Raw genomic sequence first — 24,061 nt, forward strand, 5'->3', positions numbered from 1 at the left:
CCAAAGGAAAAGGTGACTTGTTCAGGGCCATACACCCGTGTTACTCACAAGGGGCTACAGTGTAGCTTTTACCGAACTAAAAACAATCACATCCGGAGCAACCAGAACCTAAAATAAAACTCGAAGAATCCGGAACCCATGCCTCGCGGTGTCAGCAAAACAGCTGTTCCCGGACCCTGGAGCCAGTCTCTGGCTACGCAATGCTCTGTGGGTCTTGTAGTTTTCTCAGAGGGAGACAGGGGGCGCATTGCATGGCGGGAGATAGAGTCCTCTTAGGAAGCCCAGTCCCGGAAGTTCTCCGGCGCCGGCGCAGTGTACTCTTCCGCAAGCGCGGGAGTCTCGGTTTGCGGCTAGCGCCCTAGTCACGGGCTTGGTTTCCCGGGCGCGTTTGGCCTTTTGTGGTGGTATGGCTCTCCGCGTGGAGGTAGCGGGCGGCCGCAGCGGAGGGGTTGCCGACACCCCGGGCGGCTTGTAGGAGGAGTGCAAGGGTCTTCAGGGGTCGCCGCGGTCTCGGCTTTCCTCCGTCGCCGTCGCAGTGCCTACGGCGAGGATGAGTTCGGCCTGGGACGCGGATTTCGAGAAGCAGCATCTCTGGATGTACCTGCAGGCACTGGGCTTGGATCCGAGCGTTGGCACCACCGTCGGCGGGAAGTTGGTGTCTCACGCACGCCTTGGAGAGTAAGGAGACCGGGGCGGCGGCGCGGTCCCGGGTGGCTAGTCATTGGCTGCAAATCCCCGCGGCTGCCGGCCTGTGGCGGGGGCTGTTCGTCACCAGTGGAGGGGGTGCGGGGAGCGCCTTAGGAGTGTCCTGCAGTTGGGGCCGTACCGCGGGGACAGCTCAACCCTGCCTCTGTGGTCTGCAGCTGGTGGGAGGCGCGGAGGAACTCTCATGCAAACGACTTACAAGTAGTTAACTATGGGTTTAACTTCGAATCAGGGAACCAAAACATGTTACAGTGTTACTACAGCTAGCAACACACACACACACACACACACACACACACACACACACACACACACACACACACACACACACACACACACACACACAAAAAAAAAAAAAAAACCCAAAACATATTAAAATGAAAATCAGACCGGTGGTGGTGGCGCACGCCTTTAATCCCAGCACTCGGGAGGCAGAGGCAGGCAGATTTCTGTGAGTTCGAGGCCACCTTGGGCTACAGTGAGTTTCAGGACAGGCTCCAAAGATACACAGAGAAACCCTGTCTCGAAAAACAAAAAACAAAAAAAAAATCTAAAGCCCCTAGCTACCCTTTCTTTTGCCACTTATGTTATTGCTGTGACACAAAACAAAATACTTTGTTTTTAATTTGTGAACTTCAGACCTGGGCTTCTTAGAATTCTGATTCCAGACACTTTCCCCTTTAAATTTTTTTTTAATGATTCCTTTCTATTTTTTATGTGCATTGGTGTTTTGCTTTCGTGTATGTCTGTGTGAAGGTGTCGGATCCCCTGCAACTGGAGTTACAGACAGTTGTGAGCTGCTGTGTGGGTGCTGGGAATTGAACTAGAATCCTGGAAGTTCATTTAGTGGTCGGTGTGTGTGTGTTTTAATAAAATTCCAGACAGTAACACAGAAACACAGACAGCACTTTTTAAAATCAAGCATTCCATCAGAGGTGGTGGTACATATCTGTAATCCATAATCCCAATGGTTGGGAGGCATAGTTGCTGCAGGGTCGAGGCCAGCCATGGCTACATAGTGAGACTGTCTCAACACTCATGTCTCAGCATTAGTCCAAAGACATACTATTTTTGGTGCTTAACATGCTAAGGCATGACAATAGGAATTCCATAATGAAACTATTGTGCCTCAGTAAAAACAGGGAACTGTATAGTGAAAACATGTACAACATGCAGTGGTGTTGAGTCTACCATGATGTTTGAAGTAGCTGCTGGGGTTGAGTGATGGCTTGCACAGTCCAGAGTGCATGCATGTTGTTGTTTGGAATCAAGGCAGTGGTGGTATTGCATGATATAACATGGGCAAGCAGCACAGAAACACCTCTGGCTTATCACCAGATGCATGTTCAGAAACTTACTATTACATTTTTCAGGACCCTCACATTCACATATGCTACCCTAATAGGGTATTGCAGCTTGGAGTTTCCAGAAACAGGACTGGAGGCAGTTTCTTTTTCACCAAGGGCAAGAAGAACTTGGGATGCATTAGTTATCTTCTGTTGCCCCCATCTATCTTTTTTGTCTGTCATGTGTCCCCCCCCCTCCCCAGACAGGTTCTCATTATGTAGCCCTGGCTGTCCTGGAACTCACTATGTAGACCAGGCTGGCTTCAAAACTCACAAAGATCCTACCTCCAAGTGCTGTGACTAAAGACATGAGCCACTACCCTAGTTTGTTTTGTTTCTTGATACAGTGTCTTTCTTACTCCGCCCATCTGACCATGTGCTTGTGATGATCCTCTTGAACCCGAGTCCTCTGGAAGAGCAGTCTGTGCTCTTAACCGCTGAACCATCTCTCCAGCTTACTGTGTGTGTGTGTGTGTGTGTGTGTGTTTAATGGAGTATAAAGTATACCTGAATGAGAAAAATTAATTTGCCTTGACCTCTTGAAGAGAATGAAAAATACCAGTTTGAGTGCCACGTCTGGACAGTTTTTGATGCTGTACAGCTTTATTAATCATCTATCTTTGCTTCTTTCTCATTTTAAACCACTAGGAACATGTTTGACAAGCTGAACCGTGATGCCTTTCATATAGTTTCTTATTTTTTATTTCAAACACTGGATGAGTCTCTTGCCAAAGAAGTTTTCAGGTAGGAAAAAATTATTTCATTTAGTTCTTCTTTTAGTTATTCTCAGATTTGAAAATAGACTATTTTCTTTATGTAAGCCATTATCTTGTTTTAAATGAATGTGATAAAATTCTGGTGTGAGCCTTAGAAATGTAGTGCTTAACCTTTTTTTTTTTTTTTTTTGTAGCTGAGTGAGGGGTTTGGGTGTGTGTGTGTGTGTGCTTATCTTAAAAACTGTATATTTCAGCCGGGCGGTGGTGGCGCACGCCTTTAAGCCCAGCACTCGGGAGGCAGAGCCAGGCGGATCTCTGTGAGTTCGAGGCCAGTCTGGGCTACCAAGTGAGTTCCAGGAAAGGCGCAAAGCTACACAGAGAAACCCTGTCTCGAAAAACCAAAAAAAAAAAAAAAAAAAAAAAGCTGTATATTTCATAAATACAGATTTTGTTGTTTAAAATTTGTTCCTGCTGTTCTTAATGGTCTTTTTCTGATGTGAGGATTGAGATGGTCTCACTATGTCACTCTGTCTAGCCTGGAACTCACTGTGTATGCTATGTAGACCAGGCTGGCCATTAACATAGAGATCCACCTACCTCTAGTGCTGGGATTTAAGGCGTGTGCCACCACATCAGCTTCATGGTCTTAATTAGGCCTAAAAATTAATGGATTGGTACACACTTATTTTTATTCTGGGAGCACTAGAGAGATGGTTGTGATTAAGATCTAGCTGCTCTTCCAGAGGACCTGGGTTTGATTCCCAACACTCACATGTTGGCTCACAGCCATCTGTATCTACAGTTCCAAGGAATCCAGCACCCTTTTCCCGTCTCTGAAGGCACCAGGCATGGAACGTGGTGCATACATGCAGGCAAAACAACCATACACATAATAAACATAAAAAAAATTCTTATTTTATTTATTTATTTTTTTTTGAGACCAGAGTCTCAATTATGTGGCTCTGGTTGACCTGGAATCTATTAGGTTGACCAGGCTGGCCTTCAAAAAATATTTCAAATAAACTAAATAATAATAATAGTACAACTGTAAATAATAGGGGTGTCTTAGTTACTGTTCTATTGTTGTGAAGAGATACTATGGCCAAGATAGGTCTTATAAGAGAAAGCGTTTAACTGGGGGGCTTGCTTATAGTTCCCAAGGCTTAGTCCATTATCGTGGTGAGGAACGTAGTGGCAGGCATGGCAGGTGTGGTGCTGGAGTAGTTGAGAGCTACATCCTGATCCCTAGGGGGAGACAGACAGACAGACAGAGACAGAGAGACAGAACTGGGCCTGGCATGGGCTTGTGAAACCTCAAAGGCCACCCCCAGTGACAGCCTTCCTCCAAGGCCACACCCCCCATTTTTTTTTTATTTTTTTATTTTTTATTTTTTTGAGACAGGGTTTCTCTGTGTAGCCCTGGCTGTCCTGGAACTCACTTTGTAAAACAGGTTGGCCTAACTCAAAGAGATCTGCCTGCCTCTACCCCTCAAGTGCTGGAATTAAAGGCGTGCACCACCGCATCTGGCTAAACCCTTCTAATCCTATCACATATGAGCCTATGGGGGCCATTCTTATTCCAACCACCACTAGGGGTTTCAAATAAAAGCAATTTTTTCTGATTTTTTTCCCTCTGATTAAAAACTTCATGGTTCATTCTGTATTTTAGAACATGTAAAGACAGACATAAGCATCATTCCTAAACCCCACTAGTGAGAACATCACTGTTCATGTTCCAGCCTTCAGTCCTGTCTCCTGTGTTACTTTTTTTCTTTTCCTTTTTACTAGGGATAGGATTTGCAGCCCTGTGCTAGGCATGTACTCTACTGCAGGGATTAAAGGCATGCACTACCACATTGGGCTAAAAGCTTGATTCTTTAAATAAGTTTTTATGCTCTAATAAATAATTGGACAAAAAAAAAAGATTATCGAGGGAGTAATAGGTATATTGTAAAGTTATTATTTTTTTCTTTTTAATAGGTAGGGTCTCACTATTACTCCTGGCTGGCCTGGTACTCTATATAGATTTTAACTCAGAGGTCCACATGCCTCTGCCTCCCTGGTACTAGGATTAAAGGCTTGCTATTTTTTGGTAAATCTCTATAATAATATATAATTATTTATAATAAACTGAACTCAGCTTACAAATATTGACCTAAGAAAAAGAACTATTTTCTCATATAGTGTTTTTAGTTGATTCTAGGAATACTGGTTTAATTCATTTTGCCTTAATGTTTCTACTGTGGGGAATAAATTTCATGTCTTTTAAATTTTGCTAAGTTTGATTTTTGGGAGGGCTCATTAGTCTATTGCTTTTATGTTTTTAAGAGATTGCTGGCCTCCATTTGACCAAAAACATGACACGGAATTCCGGAAACATTGCTGTGAATGGTTAAAAGAGATTTCTGTAAGTATTTTCTTTGTAAGGTAGAAAGTGCACACTTGAAGAAGGTCCAGGCATGCCTGTAATCCCAGGCCTTGAGAGGCAGAGGCAGGAGGACCCATGGTGGCCGTCGCGGTGGGTTCCGGGCCAGCCAGAGTACCATAGTGAGACTGTCTTACAAAAATAAACAACAACAACAAAAATCCCTTAAGGCCGAGGATATAGCTCAGTAGTAGGTCATTTGCCTAGCATGTGTAAGCCCCATGTTCCATCAACAGCACTGCAACAAAACCATCAAAACCAAACCAAGAACAAGAAGACAGACTACTAAACTACATCATTCTTTTTGTGAAATGAAGCCTCTGTGTGTGTGTCTGTGTCTGTCTGTCTGTCTGTCTGTGTAGGCCAGAGGTTGATTTTGGATGTCTAACTTGATTGTTGTATTGTACTTTTATTGTTTATTTCTCTGTGTAGTCCTGGCTGACGTGGAACTTACTCTGTAGACTAGGCTAGCCTCTGCCTTCTGGGTGCTAGGAGTAAAGGTGTGTGCCACCATGCCTGGCCAAAGTTGCTTCTCTTGCTGAACTTGGAGCTTGCCCGTTATTGCTGGTCTAGCTAGCCAGCTTGCCACCGTAAATCTTGTTTCTGCCTTCCAGAGTTCTGAGATTACAGGAACTGCTATGTCTGTCTGGCTTCTCTTTGGATTCTGGGAATTTTAACTCTGGTCTCTTATCTACTGAGGTATCTCCCTAGCCCCCATGAAGTCAGAAGGTTTCTCTGGTCCCACCCCCCACTGTCTAGACAAATCTCTCACCCGTGGTCCTACAGCCACTGACACCCAAGTAAACACACAGAGGCTTATATTAATTACCAATTGCATGGCATATGGCAGGCTTCTTGCTAGCTAGCTCTTATAACTTAAATTAAACCATTTCTATTAATCCATGTTTTGCCACGTGTTCCATGGCTTACTGATCTGCTGACATGTTGTTCCTTGGGTGGCAGGCTGGCGACTCTGCCTTTCCTTTCTTTTCCTGTCTGTCTGCTTGGATTTCTGCCTGCCTCTAAGCTGCCTTGCCATAGGCCAATGCAGCTTTATTTATCAACCAGTCAGAGCAACACATATTCACAGCATACAGAAAGACATCCCACAGCACCCCCAAAGTGAAATCTTTTCTTTTTTTCTTTAAAGAGAGAGGTTTCCTATGTAGCTCTGGCTGGCCTGGAACTGATAGGTAGATCAGGCTGATCTTCAGCTCATAAAATAAAGTCCCTAACACTGGAATTATGTGTATAACACTGTACCTGGCTTTCTTAGGTTTTTAAAAGTGGTAGGAGAGTGGGCTGGGGGTAGTAGCTGGTTGAACCTTTATGTTTTCTGACTGTTCTGTATTCCACTATGGAAATTGATCTTTGTAAGCCACTGTGCTATGAAGGGGGAATGTTGATGGTTTACTGTCCTACAGTGAGGAGCTCATGTGTGGCCTCCACTGCAAGATCATCACACACCCTTTAAAAAATCAGAGTGATGGGGCTGGAGGGATGGCTCAGTGGTTGAGAGCTCTGGCTGCTCTTCCAGAGGATTCTCAGCACCTCCATGGCAGCTCACAAGCACCTGTTCCAGTAAACTCCAGTTCTAGGGCATTTGATGCCCTCTTCTGGCCTTAGCTCCCAGTGCATGTACCTGGTACATAAACATACATGCAGGCAAAACTCCCATACAAATAAAATAATAAAATTAAAAGAAAATAGTGATTAAAAATGTGGTAGTTATTGTTGGTTGAATCGTTTCATGTCTTCTCTTAGGCTGAATGTGGGAGTAGTTTTCCTCAAGTTGTTGGCTCACTGTTTCTCTCTCCTGGTGGTCCTAAGTTTATTCATCTGATGTATCATTTTGCAAGATATGTTGCGATCAAATATATTAAAACAAAATCTTATGGTAAGTTTACTTATACTTTATTTTGTTTTTTCTTGAATTGTTATTGTTCATAATTTTAAAATCAAGATCAAGTTGAGTTAAACCATTCATTTGCTTGAAAAAGCAAATGGTTAATATTTTACTCATCTATGCTTGGAAACCTCATAATGAGCCTGTTAATATTTGTGTTACTTTATTATGTTCTGGTGCAGTGATTGGGGTACATTTTCCATAGGAGGGTTAGATCAGTATTTTAGGCTTTATGACCACATGATTTTGTTTTGTTTTTACAACGCTTTAGAAATACAGAAACTGCCAGCATGGTGGCACGTGCGTATAATCTTAGCACTAGGAAGTTGAACCTGTGCTATATAGCAAGTTCCAGGCAAACATACATTACCTAATGAGAACATGCCTTTAAAAAAATTGTAGAAATCCGTTCTTATCTTGCTTGGCTTAGAAATAGCTACTGAGACAAATCAGGCATCTAATCCAGTGTGGTGACTATTGTTAGAAGTTTAGTTCCATTACTGGCATTGGTTGATAATTTTTATTTCAAAATTTTTTAATTCATTGGTTTATAAAAATCAAATAAATAAATACCTGACTTGATATGTTTGTATTAGTTCTTCATTGGTCATCAGTAACAAAGTGAAGAGTTGCTTAAAAAATGGCACAGGTTTTATTTTATTTTATTTTATTTTTCTCCTATTTGTCTTACTGGAAAGATGAGCTCATGGTGATGCTGTCTGATCTTGTCTTCCATATAGATTCTCAACGTTTTGCAGAAACATTTAATGTAAAGTCACAAGATATGCATAAGTGCATTGCCAGAAGCCATGTAGCACGTAACAGATTTTTACAAATTTTGCAAAGAGAACATTATGTTACCCAGAAATACCAGGAAAATGCACAGTAAGTAATATTTTAAAGTTAGAAAATAGTTTTCTTTTTAAATAAATACCAATATAAACAAGCCTAGACCCTATGCCTACTTCAAATTCTTGGCTATTAATATTGAATTTTAATTATACAGTTTTTAAAATTATTATTATTTTTTTATGTGTTTGGGTGCTTTGCCTGCACATGTCTGTACATCACAGGTTCCTGGTGCCCACAGAGGCCAGAAGAGGTTGTTTGTTCTCCTTGGAAATGGAGTTACAGACAGTTGTGAGCCACCGTATGAGTCCTAGGAATTGAACCAGAGTCCTTGAAGGCAGCGAGTGCTCTCAATTGCTTAGCCATCTCTTTGGTCCTCGAGTTGTAATTTTGAGTTCTAATTGTGCTATTCATTCTGTAAACTTTTCCATGTTTCCGTTATGTATTTATAATGTTTATTTCATAGTTTGAATAGATATTTTATACCTCTCAACAAGTACTCCATATTAGTCATTCTGTAGTAGACCACCGTATTTATTTGTTTGTTTATTTATCTGTTTATTTATTTGTTGTTATTTGAGAGGGTATCAACATGAAGTCCTGGTTGACTTGGACCTTGCCGTGTAGACCAGGCTAGCACTGAACTGTGTTCCTCTTCTACATCTGGAGGATTAGATTACAGGCATGTGGCACACTCTAGTTTATAGTATTTATATATGTTTATCTGCTCAACGAATCTTTTTTTTCTGTGTGCACTGGTGTCAGAGCATAAAATGAGACAGGCAAGACTGTCACAGAATAGTTTGTCTCTTTACTTTTACATGTAAAAATAAACATGTCTGTGTGTACACTCCATATTGTGCAAGAGGAAGTCAGAGGACAGCTTTTGAAAGTTGAGTCTCACCTCTGTTGTATGTTCTGGGGATCGAACTCAGGATGTCAGGCTTGGAGGCAAGTGCTTTTCCCCATTGAATCATCTTGCCGGTCCCTTTAATTTTTACTATTAAAACATTACAAAAAGAGAAAATAAACAAGTGGGCCATACCTGTTCATTATAACGGAAATGCTCTTTTCTGTTTTTTCTTGCAGTCTGTGTGTTAAGCAAGTACGAAATTTGAGATCGGAATGCATGGTCCTACAAAACCAAATTAAAAGGCAAGTGACTTTTAGAACTGGAATTTACCTCACGCAAAGTTTAGATCTTGAATTTTACGAGTGATGAAACTACTGAAAATAGAAACAGAATAATCTGCTGTTAGCTAGTTGATGCCAGGACTAGAGCATGTTTTTTCTCACTTTTAATAAAGTTCTTAGAAATTATTTTTGCTTTGAGGTTGAGTTCTTTTTGTATTTGTTTTTGAGATAGAATCTCACAATGTTTGTAGCCCTGTCTGGTCTGGGACTTTATATAGATCAGGCTAGCCTTGAACTCAGAGATCTGTCTGCCTCTGCCTACTGAGCATTAGGATTAAAGGTATGTACCACAGCACCCAGCTGAGAGCTTCATTATTATTATTATCATCATCGTCATCATTATTATTTTTAATTGAAATGCTTGTTTGTAGATTTGCAGACCAATTGGTTTCTTGGATGTGAATTTTTTATGAGTAATTCAGTTGTTTAATTTTTTTATTAGACTGGACCCCTGTGATGACCAGAGTAATATACAAGAGAAAATTCAAAAGGTGAGCTACATTTTTTTAAATAACAGAGGGTCTGTTCATTGTAAAAGTCTATAGGGTATTAATGGTAGCATTTTTCTAGATCAGTGTATTTCAGAAACATGACAATATAATTCCAAGTGAGAAGCAGTGACAAAGAACATACATATATAAAACAACTTTAGTTTTGTTTAAAAATGTAATTTTAAACACACATGGGAGATAACAAAATGTTAATAATAGGGTATTGGTAGAAAGGTTATGTTTTCTAAATTTTCTAAGTTTTCTATAATGAATCTTTAGCATATGAGGGCAAAGTGTTACTTTAAAGAACATAAGAAAGAGCAGGAGAGGCCGGGCGGTGGTGGCGCACGCCTTTAATCCCAGCACTCGGGAGGCAGAGCCAGGTGGATCTCTGTGAGTTCAAGGCCAGCCTGGGCTACCAAGGGAGTTCCAGGAAAGGCGCAAACCTACACAGAGAAACTCTGTCTCAAAAACCAAAAAAAAAAAGAAAGAGCAGGAGAGATGGCTCAGAGGTTAAGAGCACTGCTTTTCTGGAGGACCCAGGTTCAGCTTCTAGCACCCATAGAGCCCCTCCTAATCACCTTTAACTCCAGTCCCAGGAGATTGGATGTCCTTTTCTGGCCTTAGCTAGCAGTGGGTGAATCTGGTACACAAACATACGTGCAGGCAAAACACTCAGACACATCATCATCATCATCATCATCGTCGTCGTCGTCGTCAAATGTTAAAAAATAGGAAAATTATTATTTAAAAAAATAGGAAAATTAGGGGCTGGAGAGATGGCTCAGAGGTTAAGAGCACTGACTGCTCTTCCAGAGGTCCTGAGTTCAATTCCCAGCAACCACATGGTGGCTCACAACCATCTGTAATGAGATCTGGTGCCCTCTTCTGGCCTGCAGTCATGCATACTGTATACATAATAAATAAATAAATCTTAAAATAAATAGGAAAATTATTATTTAAAAAAATAGGAAAATTATTATTTAAAAAAAGACCTTATTGCTTTCAAAGGAAACTAAGTTCGTATGTTTACACTTGCTTAACTTCACTGTGAAAAGGCTGTGACTGTTTCTCACTTGCTTCTGTGAATGTTTTCTGACTGACTTCTGCTTATTTACTTCATCTTGCATTTCTTTTCTTTTTTTTTTTTTTTTTTTTTTGGTTTTTCGAGACAGGGTTTCTCTGTGTAGCTTTGCACCTTTCCTGGTACTCACTTGGTAGCCCAGGCTGGCCTCGAACTCACAGAGATCCGCCTGGCTCTGCCTCCCGAGTGCTGGGATTAAAGGCGTGCGCCACCACCGCCCGGCCTCTTTTCTTTTTTTTTGAGATAGGGTCTGGATACATAGCTGTCCTGGAAGTCAGTATGTAGATCTGACTGGCCTAGATCTCATAGAGATCCGTCTGCCTCTCCCTCCTGAGTGCCTTAAAAGGCACGTGCAACCACACCCCTGGCATTTGTTTTCTTCATTTTTGAGCTTGCCATATGGAATACAATTCTTGAATGGTAGTATAAAGATTTCTTAAATTTGTTGAAAATTATATAAGCTATATTTTCCCTAGGAAATTCTTCAGGTCAGCTGTGGTGGCACAAGTCTTTAATCGTAGCACTAGACGCAGACTGCTCTCCGAGTTGGAGGCTAGTGTGGTCTAAGCCAGTTCTTTGCCAGCCAAAATTATGTAGTGAGACCCTGTCTCAAGTCCCTTCTTCCCAAGACGGGGGAAAAAAAAATCAAGAAAAACATTTTTTTCAAGCCCCTTTGGAGATAATATCAGTACTTTAAACAGTTAGATTGCAGTCACTTAATTTTCTTTTCGATATGTTTCTTTGGTTAGTAGGGGTGAACACATTTATGCCAACACTTTCTTAGAGTACATATATGTTACGTGTGGATTTTATATTTTGTTTTGTTTTCAAAGGTTCGGTCTTTGTGGACTTCTGTGAATGAGATTCCTGTGTTTTTGGAAAAGGAGAAAGAAGTTGTTAGTTCAGTCTTTAGTCATGTTACCCAGTATGCTTTGGATGGAACTAATGTTGCTGTTAATATTCCAAGGCTCTTACTTGACAGAATCGAGGAGCAGATATGTCAGGTAAGCTTTGCTGTTAAGGAAATGTGTTAAAACAAGGTCACTGCTTCTTACACTTCCTGTCAACTCAGCGATTTCTCCTGCTGCCAGCATTTGTGTTCTTTATTGTCTCTGGTAAGGCTGTCAGAGGGTCCTGTCAAAGGTGTGTGCGTTTGCATTCATTTACTTTTGTTCTCTCTCCTTTGTACAGTTTTGTGTAGTATAGAGAACTGAAGATGGCATAGTTTGAAGATAGTACTGTTTTGGTTCTTTATACTTTATTTGTGTGTGTGTGTGTGTGTGTGTGTGTGTGTGTGTGTGTGTGTATACACATGTATGAATGCACACAAGCCATGGTGTGTATTTGGAGGTCAGAGGACAATTTATGGGAGTCTATTCTCTTCTTCATGTTTATCCTGGGGTTGAACTCAGGCTTTGTGGCAAGTGTCTTTATCCACTGAGCCATTTAACTCCCTCTGAATTAGTTTATAAATTTCCCCCTTGCTCAGCCTCCTCAGCTGGGATTGTGGGCCTCACCAAGCCCAGCTCTCCTTGTGTCTCTTTGTCCTTGTTAAGACAGGATCTGCTATGTAGCTCTGGCAGGCCTGGAACTGGATTTGTAGACCAGGTCTTCCAAGTGCTAGGATTAAAGGTGTACACCGCCATGCTTGGCTTCCAGATGGCATTTTATAAATTCTGTATGCTCTGGCTATTTCTTTTTTCTCTTAAACTCATCTCTGTTTTTAACCAGAATGTGACTTAGGAACTGTTTTCATTCACAAGCTTTGCTGAGTTTCTTTACAAGCCTTAGAAGGATTTTGTTCTTCAGTACTTTGGAAAACAAGCCATGGGAGAGATTACACCCAAATTGCTTCTCTTCCCTTATCTGTTTTCCTGTGGGTTTTCACACTATTGGTCCCCTCCCCCATCTAAATTCTAAGAGGGAGGGCAGGTTCCTTATTGTTTTTGTGTTTTTTTGTTGTTGTTTTGAGATAGAGTCTCTATGTAGTCCTGCCTATCCTGGAACTTGCTATGTAGACCATTCTAGCCTCGAACTCATAGAGATCTGCCTGCCTCCTGAATGTTGGAATTAAAGATAAACACCACCATGCCTGGTCCTCCCCATTTATGTATATATTTTATGCCCAGTTTTCTTTCTGTCACTGTCATTTACCTACGTTTTCTTAACAGTGCCATGGCTTCAACAGCTTCCTTCCTATCAATAATTTTATTTTTGTTTTTTTCCAAACAGGGTCTCATTTGTGTTTCTGACTGGCCTGGAACTAGCATTGTAGACCAGGTTGGCCTTGAATATATGAACTCATAGAGATCCACTTACCTCTGCTTCCTGAATGCTAGGATTAAATACATGCATCACAACATCTGGTCCCTATATGATATTACTAAACTGGTATTTCTAGTCTTTCTTCTTTAGCCAAAGCACCACCTACCATCTGTGTATTTCTGTCTTCGTATGGGACATTTTAATTGTGTGGCTTACTTATTTTTTCCTTAGTAAATACAGTTTATTTAGTACCTCCTACCTATGCAGTATTGATTGTAGTACATAGAAGTTATATAGATAAAATATTTTGTAAAGAGATTTCACTTTAGGATGCATATATGTGCATCAAATTAATAGTATGTAACACTCAAGACGTATAAATTCAGATTCCTATAGAGTGTAGGCAGGTATCAGAAAAGACATTAGTTAAGCTGAAGAATACAGATAAGGAAGGAAGTAGTGATGTCTTTAGAGAAAAATCACTATTAACTTTTTTGTTGTTTTAGTTTTTTTTTTTTTTTTTGAGATAGGGTCTTATTGTGTAGCTCTGGTTAGCTTAGAAGTCATACCAGGCTGGCCTTGAACTCCCAGAGATCCACCTGCCTCTGCTTCCTGAGTGCTGGGATTAAAGGCTTGTAACACCATGCCTGGCTTCCACCTTGGTTTTGGAGACAGGGTCTCACACTGGGACCAGAGCTCACTGATTAGGGTGGGGTGGCTGGCCAGTGAGTTCTAGGGATGCTCCTGTCTTCATTTGGCCAGTGCTGGGATTACAAGTAGTTGCCACCATACCCACCTTTTTTCTGGGAAAGGGGGCCTCATGCTCGGATGGCAAACACTATGAGGACTGAATTCTCTCTCTAGCGCCCTGATTTGTTTCTTTTTTTCCTCTTGTGTGTGTGCGTGCACTTCTGTGTGTGTGTGTGTGTGTGTGTGTGTGTGTGGGTGGGTGTTCTCAGGTACAGGAGCACGTGGAGGCTGGAGGACAGTTCAGGTGTCTTGTCTTGTTTTCCAGGTGCTGATCCACCTTTTTCTTTTGAGACAGGTTCTCTTCGTGACCTGCAACTCACCAAGTAAGCTAGGCTGGATGGCACTTGCAACTTTTCTTAAAAAATAAATTGGAAGGCAGAGATAGGCAGATCTCTTTAGTACAAGGCCAGCCTGGTTGACATAGTAAGTTCTAGCCCAGCTGGGCTACCTAGTAAGAACCCGTCTCAAAGAATAAAAGAAATTGTGATCTTTTTTGCAAATCTGCTTTTTCTCTTTAGGCTTTTAAAAAAAAGGTTGATTTGTTTTACTTTTTATGGGAATGAGTGTTTGCCTCTGGTGTGTGTGTGTGTGTGTGTACACTGCATGTACACTTGGTGCCCAAAAATGCCAGAAGAGGGAGGCATCTGGTTTCCCAGGACAAACTTGAAGGAGAGACAGTTGTAAGGTGCTGGGAACTGAACTCAGTCCTGCTAGAGCACCAAGAGCTCTTTACTGCTGAGCCGTCTCTCCAGCCCCTCTATTTTTCTTTCCATCTATTTGTATTTATTTTCTTTTAGCTTTTTGCATAATAGAAAAAGGATGTGTGAATTCTTTGATAGTTTTCATTGGATTGAAATTATATAGTTTTATGTTTGGTGGTATTTGATTTATTTCTTAAACTAATGTTATAATAGTGAAAAGCATAAGTATGTGACAGTTTATTACCATAAGAACCTACAGGTTTTGCTTTTTTTTTCTCCTTCTGAATCTTTAGTTGCAGATGGGAAATGTTTATGAGGCTGGAAAATTGAACCTTTTAACAATTATTCAGTTGTTAAATGAAGTCTTGAAAGTAATGAAATGTGAACATTGTAAGGCTGGCCAAGCAAGACTGACAATAGACCTTCAGTACCTTGAAAAAGAAACCAAATTTCAGAGGGAAAGATTATCAGATATGAAGCATATGAGGTATACAGAACGATCTTTTGTTATGTTACTATCGGGTGGATAGGGTGGTTTTCCCAGCAGAAGTTGTGTATAATTCTTCAGCTTTGGCAAATAAGCTCAGAAATACTGGTATTTAAGAGTCTTATATGGAATGAATTTCCAGAGAGACATGTGAGGTAAAAGGACAAGTAATATAGTTTTTATCTTTTTTGGAATAAATTATTTGCCTTATGATAATTCTTTTTGTTTTTGAGACAGAGTCTCACTTTGTAGGCCTGGCTGGCTGGAACTCAACTATGTAGAACAGGTTAACCTTGAGCTCATACATGGCGGTACACGCCTGTAATCCTAGTAGTTGGGAGGTTGAGGCACAAGGATTGTGAGTTTGGGTCCAACCTTCTCTATATAGTGAGATTCCCCTGAAAACTGAACATGAGAAAAGATTCTCATTTGAATAGGGAGACCATGAGCTTGGTCTCCTTTTAGGAGTTGATCGAGTAGGAGTGGAATTCAGAGTGAATATTAGGGTGAGGGGTGGGGGCTGAGGGAGACAGGGTCTATACCTTGTGGCAAAAGCTTGTAATCCCAGCACTTGGGAGGAGGGTGTGGAGTGCAAGACCATTTTCTGCTAAATATCCTAGGCCAGCTTGTACTGTATGTGACTCTGTCTCAAAAGCTTGTTTTTAGAGTAGTAGATGTATGATTGCTTTTTTGTTTTAAAAGGAGAAAAATTGTATTTGAAGTTAATTCAGTTTCTATGTAGTTTAATGTTTAATCTTTGTTTTATATTCTTTTCTGCTCTAGTACTATTGTCTTAAACTATGCTGTATTTTTATTTGTCCTTCAAATACAGTTATTTCTTATGATATCATAGGCATAAACTAAAAGAGAACGTCACTGCAATAAGACATTCTACCGTTGAAAAGGAAGGAAAATGGCATAAGAAGTGGGAAGGATTTCTTGGTCTGTCTCCTTTCAGTCTAGTTAAAGGCGGGGCTTCAGTAAGTACTGTAGACTTGTGTTTGGAGAAGAGTTTAATTTTGGCAATTCTGTCTTTAAGTTTTAACAGTCTTTTAATTTATAATGTTACAGTAACCTAGAAATTTGTGTGTATGCGTGTATTTATTGTGTTTACATTGAAGTCAGGGTTTTTTTTTTTTTTTCAATCATTGTATGTTTGAGGGCACAGGCTGATTTATGGAGTCAGTTCTATCCATCTCTTTCCCCTGTGTTCCTGGAATTTAACTCAGACTCTCAGGCTTCCTGGCAAGTGCGTTTACCTGCTGAGCCATCATCAGCTCAAGCTGTTTTGTGTGAGATAGTTTCATGTATTGCAGGTTAGCCTTCAACTTGCTGTGTAGCTCTTGATGAAAATGACCTGCTTGATCCTCCTGCATCTGCTCTCAAATGCTAGAATTATAAGCTTGCACCACCATGCTTGGCTCTGGGTTTTCAGACACAGGTACCTGTTGTGTAGATATGTGTCCCAGGCTGATCTGGAACACATGGAGCCTAAGCTGTCTACATACTAGAATTATAGGTGTGTGCTGCTATGCAGTTCAAATGTTTTAATTAATTTCTATAAATTTCCTAAATATATAATAGTTTTTCATCAAGCTACTATCATTTATAGTTACTCATTTTAAAATCAGAGGGTTAAAAATACTATTAAATAAAATTTGAAACTTTTTATACAAATATTATATTCCTTGATTTAAAAAAATAATGTTTGCAGGGCCGGGAGAGATGGCTCATCAGTTAAGCCCACTGGCTGCTCTTGCAGAGGACCCAGATTTGAGTCCTAGCACCCACTTGGTGGCTCATAACCAGCTAAACCTCCAATCTTAGGGTATCTGATACCCTCTTCTGGCCTCCGTGGGCACCAGGCACACAGATAGTACATGTACATGTAGGCAAAACGTCCATACACATAACAATAAAGAAATACAATAGTCACAGGATAAATGTTTGGTAATTCATTGTTAGGGGAAAACAATCCATTCATAGATGAACTTAGCTTTGTCATTGTGGTTGTTTGTGAGTATTTACTTTATTATTGTGAATTCTGTATTTCAAGGCTGTGGATCTTTTGCCTCCCATGTCTCCCCTTTCGTTTGATCCTGTGTCAGAGGAAGTATATGCAAAGAGTGTCCTTTTAAAGTATCCTGCTTCACTTCCAGGTTGGTAAGCTCCCCGTAGTCCCTTTTAAAGAAAGTAAATTGTAAAGCATTGACTGACTTAGAATGTACTGTGTGGACCAGGCTGGCTTGGAACTTGGAGCTGTCCTCCTGCCTCTGTCCTGAGTGCAGGGAGTACAAGTGTGCACTTGGTTTATTTCTCATTGTATATAATAGTACAACTGGGTTCTCTCTTTTTACCATGTAAGATCCTAGGAGCAAACTCAGATAATCAGGCTTGGTGGTAAAGTGCCTTTACCACTGAGCCATCTTGCCTGCTCTTCAGTTATTTTTACTGTGAAATGTATATAGCATAAAATTTTGGTGACAAAAATGTCATGAAAAAAGGATAGAACCCTATCATTTGCAAAACATGAATGCTTGAGCCTATCTGAGGGTTGGGATTAAAGATGTGAGACAGCAAACCTGGCATTTACTCAGTACTGAATGCTGTGACAAATCATCTCAGACTTTAATGGTAAAGTCTGGTTTCCTGCCTTCTGTTCTCTCTGACATATTGACCGTCTGTCTCATTGTCATTCATTTGTACAGTTAGGTTATAATTTCTGGTTGCTTATAGGACTTTTCATATTATGCAGGTTTGTTGGGACATGCTTAAATGTAGGTTTGTTTTTATCTGTTTGGGTTGTGTATGTGTGTTTTCTAGCAGCTCATTATTTTCCACGTTCGAGAATTTGTTTTCCTATGTCTTTTCTAATATCACATGTCTTTAATTTTTAAACATTTTATATATGTGTGTTTGTGTGTGTGCGAACATGTGTATGAGGGTGCCCATGGAGGACAGAAGAGGTGTCGAATACTTCAGAGCTAGAGTTAAGACATTTTTGAGCTGCCTCATGTGGGTGCTGGGAGCCAAACTCTGGTCCTGTAAGAGCAATAAGCTGTAGTTGGACTTTTTTTTGTTGGGACTGGACCATTGGCTCCCCAATAATGACACAGAGACTTATTATTATGAAAGCCTGGCCAATAGCACTAGTTCTCATACTCAAATTAACCCATGTCTATTCATCTATGTGCTGCCACATGCCTCGTGGCTGTTTCCTCTCCTGCATGTCTTGTTTGTTCTCTGTCTCTCTACATCTCTGCCCTTCTTCATAGCATCCTCTGTGCCTGGAATTCCTGCCTAGCTATTGGCTGTTCTGCTTTTTATTAGACCAATCAGAGTGACAAATCTTTACACAGTGTAATCAGATGTCTTGCAGCAATAAGCACTTTTAACTGCTGAGCCATCTCTATCTTCGTCTTTCATTTTTAAATCCTTTCCTTCTGGAACTCTGTCTTAGGTAGGGTTTCTATTGCTGTAAAGAGGCACCATGACCATGGCAACTCTTATAAAGGAAACAGTTAATGGGGTGGCTTGCAGTTTCAGAGGTTTAGTCCATTATTATGGTGGGACATGGAGGCATGCAGGCAGACATGGTGATGGAGCTGAGAGTCCTACATCTCTGGCATCAGACAACAGGAAGTGGTCTGAGACACTGGGCATAACTTGAGTATATATAAGATCTCAAAGCCCTTCTCCACAGTGACACACTTCCTCCATCAGGACCATACCTATTCCAACAAAGCCACACCTCCTAATAGTGCCACTCCCTTTGGGGGTCATTTTCTTTCAACCCACAGAAAAATCCTATTAGGATTCTGTTTTGTCATTGTTGTTACTCATTTTATTTTAGGCAGTGTCTAACTTGCATACCAGGCCAGCCTCAAACTTGGGATTCTCGTGCCTCAGTTTCCCAAATGCTAAAATTACAGGTATGTGCCATCACTTGTGGCTAGAACATCTAATTCTGTCGTTCATCTCTGTTAAATTCTTGTTTATATATACAAATCTTCTTCTTCTTCTTCTTCTTCTTCTTCTTCTTCTTCTTCTTCTTCTTCTTCTTCTTCTTCTTCTTCTTCTTCTCCTCTCTTCTCTCTTCTCTCTTCTCTCTTCTCTCTTCTTCTTCCAGCCAGGGTTTCTTTGTGTAGTAGCCCTGGCTGTCCTGGAACTCACTCTGTAGACCAGGGTGGCCTGGAATTTATAGAGATCCACCTGCCTCTTCCTCCTGAGTGCTGGGATTAACGGTGTGCGCCACCACCGCCCTGCCAGTTGTTTACTTCTTATTGCAATATTTGTTTGCAACCTTTGGTGGGTCTCTGAGTCCATGTTGGCCTGGAACTCTCTGTAGCATAAGCTAATCTTGAGCTCAGCCTTCTCTTCTTTCTTTCTTTTTTTTTTTTGGTTTTTCGAGACAGGGTTTCTCTGTGTAGCTTTGCGCCTTTCCTGGGACTCACTTGGTAGCCCAGGCTGGCCTCAAACTCACAGAGATCCGCCTGGCTCTGCCTCCCGAGTGCTGGGATTAAAGGCGTGCGCCACCACCGCCTGGCTCTTTCTTTTTAAAATGATTTCTTTTTATTTATGTGCATTGGTATTTTGCTTGCCTGTTTGTCCATGTGAGGGTGTCAGAAGCCCTAGAACTGGAGTTACAGTCAGTTGTGAGCTGCCATGTGGTTGCTGGAAATTGAACCCAGGTTCACTGGAAGAGTAGCCAGTGCTCTTAACCACTGAGCCATTTCTCCAGTCCTGAACTCGGCTTTCTAAGTGCTGGGATTATGAGTGTGAGCCACCACCTCTTGGTTATAAACTTCTTTATTTGCCAGAAAGATGAGTTTCAGCTCTGCCTACCAGCAACAGTTGATATTTATAGTGGTGTGTAGTAATTTGTTTGTTTTTATGGTTTTCTACTAGTTTTGTGATATTTGTGTTTCTTCTCATTTGGGGAATGTTTTGTGATTCCGTTATAATCAGGTGCAGAGGGTTTTGAAAAGGTTGAGGTGGAGCCTGGCAGTGGTAGTGCACACCTTTAATCCTAGCACTTATGAAGCAGAAGCAGGGGATCTCTGAGTTTGAGGCCAACCTGGTCCACAGAGTGAGTTTCAGGACAGCCAGGGCTACACAGAAACTCTGTCTTGAAAAACAAAATACTACCATAAGATGAAGGAAAAATCTTTACATAGCATTTGCATTGGCTTATGTAGTGACACTTTGGTTAAATGTTCAAGTATGGAAAGACTCTTAGGTGTTAATGTGTTGAAAAAGGAGGGGCCCCTGGAATCTCACATCTGTAATATAGCCATGGCTTGATTTGCCAGTCTCCTTTCCTGCCATGTCTCAGTGGTGTTTATCTCCTCTTCAGTACCATAAGCCATGGCCCATGCTCTTGCAAATGAAATCTGTACCCTACCCTCTTGGTGCTTGTATGTCTTCTTTCTGCTCTTTCTCTGGGACTGGTGTATATCCTCTGCTTTCTTACACACTTCTGGCATACTACTGTAGCAGTAGAACAGAGCACTTCAGTCACCACTCTCCTAGACTAACTGCTTGGTGTCAAAGTCTCTACATTCTGTTTCTTTGCTGTGTTAGTGTGGTAGTGACATAGTTGTTTAATGCTAGGATGGTGAAAAAATGTGTAGGCTGAGTGACGTCATAAATGATCGAAATATGGTAAGTACCTTTTGTTTTTGCTTGCTTATATTAGCACATGATTTATTCACTTAAAAATGAAACATGATTATATAACTGAGTTTGGTGCTGATGATCAAACTCAGGGCCATGCACAACATATCTAGCACCCCCTTTTTTTTGTTTCAAGACGGGTTTTTTTTGTAGCCCAAGCTGGCCTCAGACTATAGTGGAAGCTGGCCTTGAATTCCTGCCTTTACCTTCCATGTGCTGGGCTTGTAGAAGTACAGTACCATGCCTGGCTACATCATTCTTTTTTCTTTTTTTTCGAGACAGGGTTTCTCTGTGTAGCTTTGAAGGCTGTCCTAAATTTCACTTTGTGGACCAGGCTGGTCTCAGACTCACAGAGATCCGCCTGGCTCTGCCTCCCGAGTACTGGGATCAAAGGCATGCACCACCACCGCCCGGCCATCATTCTTTTTATAAAAGCCTGCTACTAGGCAATCTATTACTTCTTTATTACTTTGTCTTAACAATTTGTTGGGTTTTTTTTCCCCCAAATATTTTGTGTATGCATGCTCACTGCAAAGTGCATGTGGAAACCAGCATCCAACTTGTGGGAGTTAGTTTTCTCCTCATGTGGGTGTAGGGAAGCTAATTCAGTTTGTCAGGATTGGTGGCATGTGCCCTTAGCTGCTAAGCCTTACTGGCCTTAGATAGGTTTACAAAAAAACTTGCTTGTGTGGTGGCTGTGGGTGTGTAAGTATGGGGCAGGGTCTCTTGTTGCTTTTCTATAATTCTGCAAGGCCAGTTGACCTGCAGTTCCCCAGTTTCTGTATCTCTGTCTCCTGCAGGGGTCCTGGGGTTGTAGATACACTATGCCTTGGGCTCTGGGGGTTGAACCAAGTATTCAGTTTGTATGGCAAGTTGTTTTACCCACTGAGCTATCCCCTTGGCTCCTTACTCGTGTTTATAATAGCCTTCTGGTTTTTTTTTTTTTTTCATTTAGAAGCTATTCTAAACAATTGGGCATGAAGCTCAATGATAGAGCAGCTATGTAACATTAACAAAACTTGCGTTTGAACCTTGGTTTCAGGGGGAAAGTATAGGTGTTGTACCATTTCTAGAGGTCCTTAAATATTAGCACACACAAACATAACTAAAAAATAATTTTTGCACTTCCTTAGATACACATAAAGAACATAACCAAGAAAATGGTAGTGGAAGAGAAACTGATACCCCAGGAGGTGTGTGTGATCTAGCCAACAGGTAAAGCATTTGACTTTTATGCTCACTATTGATTTGAGTCTCATCCTGAGCAGTTTAGAGCTTTCTGTACGGTAGAATAGTGTGTAGCTTCTTCCTCTCAACCAGACAGGGTTTTTCCTACTGCAGACCCACATTGCAGAAGACATTCAGTACTTGCTGTGCCTGGGCATTTTTTCCTTCTATTTATTTGAATATTGGGTTATATGGGGATCATCTGAGTTTTGAAGAAAGTACAGATTTGGAAATTGCATAAGGTAAGTTTGGGAATTTTTGCCCTTTTTTTCTATGTGTGTGAACTATTTTTGAAATCACTCTTAACTATTGAATCTAAAATTTGGGGCATTTGAGGTCATCTGGTTTGGTAGGGAACTTACAGACTAGTGCTTTCTGTTGCTATGGCCGAGTCTAGTGTAGCTTCATTTGGTCCACCCTTTCCTTCTGCAGCCTGCACAGTTTGCTGCTTTCATCTGTATTATAAAAGGTTTTTTTTTAAATTTGTATTTTATTATGTGTATGAGCGCTCTTCTTGCATGTATGTAAGTGTACTGAGTGCATGCCTGGTGCTCTTGGAGGCCAGAAGGGTGCTACATTGCCTGGAACTGAAGTTATGGTTGTGAGCTGCATTGTAGGTGCTGGTAACCAAACACTCTGGAAGAAGAGCAAGTGCTCTTAGAGGGTGAGGCCTTTCTCTGGCCCATGTATTGAAGGCTTTTTTCTTATTCTTTTTGTTTTGTTTCAGACAGGGTCTCACTGTGTAGCTCTGGCTCTCTTGGAATACAGGCTGACCTTGAACTCACAGACACTGGTCTGCCTTAGTGCTAGGATTAAAGGTGTGCATACACCACTATACCAGGCTTATACCGAAGTTTTTGATATTTTATAGAGTTAACAGTCTTAGGAAAAATATTAGACAACATCTGATTTACTAAAATCCCAAATTTAGTATGAAAAACCTAATTTACTCAAATCCCAAATTTAATATGAAAAACCTAAACCTATTTTGTTACCACTTCCTTTAGAAATTCTATTTTCTTTATTTCCCGTTTTCTGTTAACCCATTTTAGCTCTTACAATGAATGCCTGATAAAAAGTAAGAAACTGATGACCAGTGAGATAGCTTTAGTGGGTAGAGGTTTTTACTACCAAGCCTGAGGACCTGAGTTCCACCCTGATCCTTCAGACTCACATAGTGAAAAGAGAGAATTGACTCTCCCAAATTGTCCACTGACTTCCACATGTGTGTTGTGAAATGCACAACCCCCCGTGAATTAAAAAAAAAAAAAAGTAAAAAATTCTGAATTAAATGTACGTAATCCACATATTTTTTATTGCAAGTAAGAATTATTATGTAACAGTGAAACAGGTACACTGAACAGATACTTGGATTTATGTGTACATGTGTGCTTTATGCTTGTGTATGCAAGTGTGTGTGCCATGTGCGCACCCATGCATGTGTGCATATGTGGACGCCAAAGGTCATCACCAGGTGTTTTCTTCTATTACTCGCTACCATATATTTTGAGACAGGATCTCTCATTGAACCCGGATCTCACAAATCAGCCACGTTGGGTGGCTAGTGAACCTTTGAGGTCCTTCTGTCTCTTGTCTCCTAGGATTATGGGTTTTGGGCTGCCATGTCTGACATTTTTATGTGGTTATTGAGGCTCTGAACTCTGGTCTTCCAGCTTGTACAGGAAGCCCAGGAACCATCTCTGCAGCCTTTGTGTTGTTTTTCACACTTATTTTGAGTTGGTTCATTCCTTCCTTCTACAGTGTTAGTTCAAGGCCCAGACTCAGGTCGTTAGGCTTGGCGACAAGGGGCTTTACTTGCTGAGCCATCTTGCCAGTCCTAGCTATCCCCCCCCCCCCCCCCCCCCGCCTCCCCCAGACGGTTTCTCTGTGTGGCTTTGGAGCCTGTCCTGGAACTCACTTGGTAGCCCAGGCTGGCCTCGAACTCACAGAGACCTGCCTGCCTCTGCCTCCTGAATGCTGGGATTAAAGGCCTGTGCCACCACCGCCCGGCTCCATTTTTTTTTTTAAGATTTGTGTTTAGTGTTTTTAATTATGTGTATATGTGTATGGGTATGTGCACATGAGTGCAGATGCCTGTAGGCTTCAGAGGAGGGTATCAGATCCGCTGTAGTTAAGAGGTTCATGTTGGGAGCTGCCCAGTATGTATGCTAAGAACTGAGCTTGGATCCTCTGCAAGAGGTGTACTGCTCTTAAGCTTGGGGCCAGAGCTCCAGAGCCA

At 41.2% G+C, this 24,061-nt stretch overlaps 1 protein-coding gene across 2 annotated transcripts in view; it reads left to right on the forward strand.

Moving 5' to 3' along the window:
- The first annotated feature begins 283 nt into the window (after positions 1 to 283).
- Haus6 (HAUS augmin like complex subunit 6) overlaps positions 284 to 24,061 on the forward strand; it is a 42,052-nt gene continuing 18,274 nt past the window's right edge. The window contains exons 1-12 of one of the 2 annotated variants that reach the window (XM_052716349.1): positions 285 to 678; positions 2,700 to 2,795; positions 5,096 to 5,174; positions 6,957 to 7,089; positions 7,839 to 7,983; positions 9,037 to 9,102; positions 9,584 to 9,632; positions 11,550 to 11,720; positions 14,726 to 14,919; positions 15,773 to 15,899; positions 16,976 to 17,078; positions 21,729 to 21,810. In XM_052716349.1, coding sequence (XP_052572309.1) covers positions 551 to 678; positions 2,700 to 2,795; positions 5,096 to 5,174; positions 6,957 to 7,089; positions 7,839 to 7,983; positions 9,037 to 9,102; positions 9,584 to 9,632; positions 11,550 to 11,720; positions 14,726 to 14,919; positions 15,773 to 15,899; positions 16,976 to 17,078; positions 21,729 to 21,810 — 1,373 coding nt within the window. In that variant the 5' untranslated portion in view covers positions 285 to 550. Of the gene's footprint in view, positions 679 to 2,699; positions 2,796 to 5,095; positions 5,175 to 6,956; positions 7,090 to 7,838; positions 7,984 to 9,036; positions 9,103 to 9,583; positions 9,633 to 11,549; positions 11,721 to 14,725; positions 14,920 to 15,772; positions 15,900 to 16,975; positions 17,079 to 21,728; positions 21,811 to 24,061 lie in introns of both variants that reach the window. The other variant, XM_052716350.1, reaches the window with a different exon arrangement.

This window comes from Peromyscus californicus, unplaced genomic scaffold, assembly GCF_007827085.1.
Source record: "Peromyscus californicus insignis strain IS unplaced genomic scaffold, ASM782708v3 Scaffold_5__1_contigs__length_169319896, whole genome shotgun sequence".
Taxonomy (NCBI): domain Eukaryota; kingdom Metazoa; phylum Chordata; class Mammalia; order Rodentia; family Cricetidae; genus Peromyscus; species Peromyscus californicus.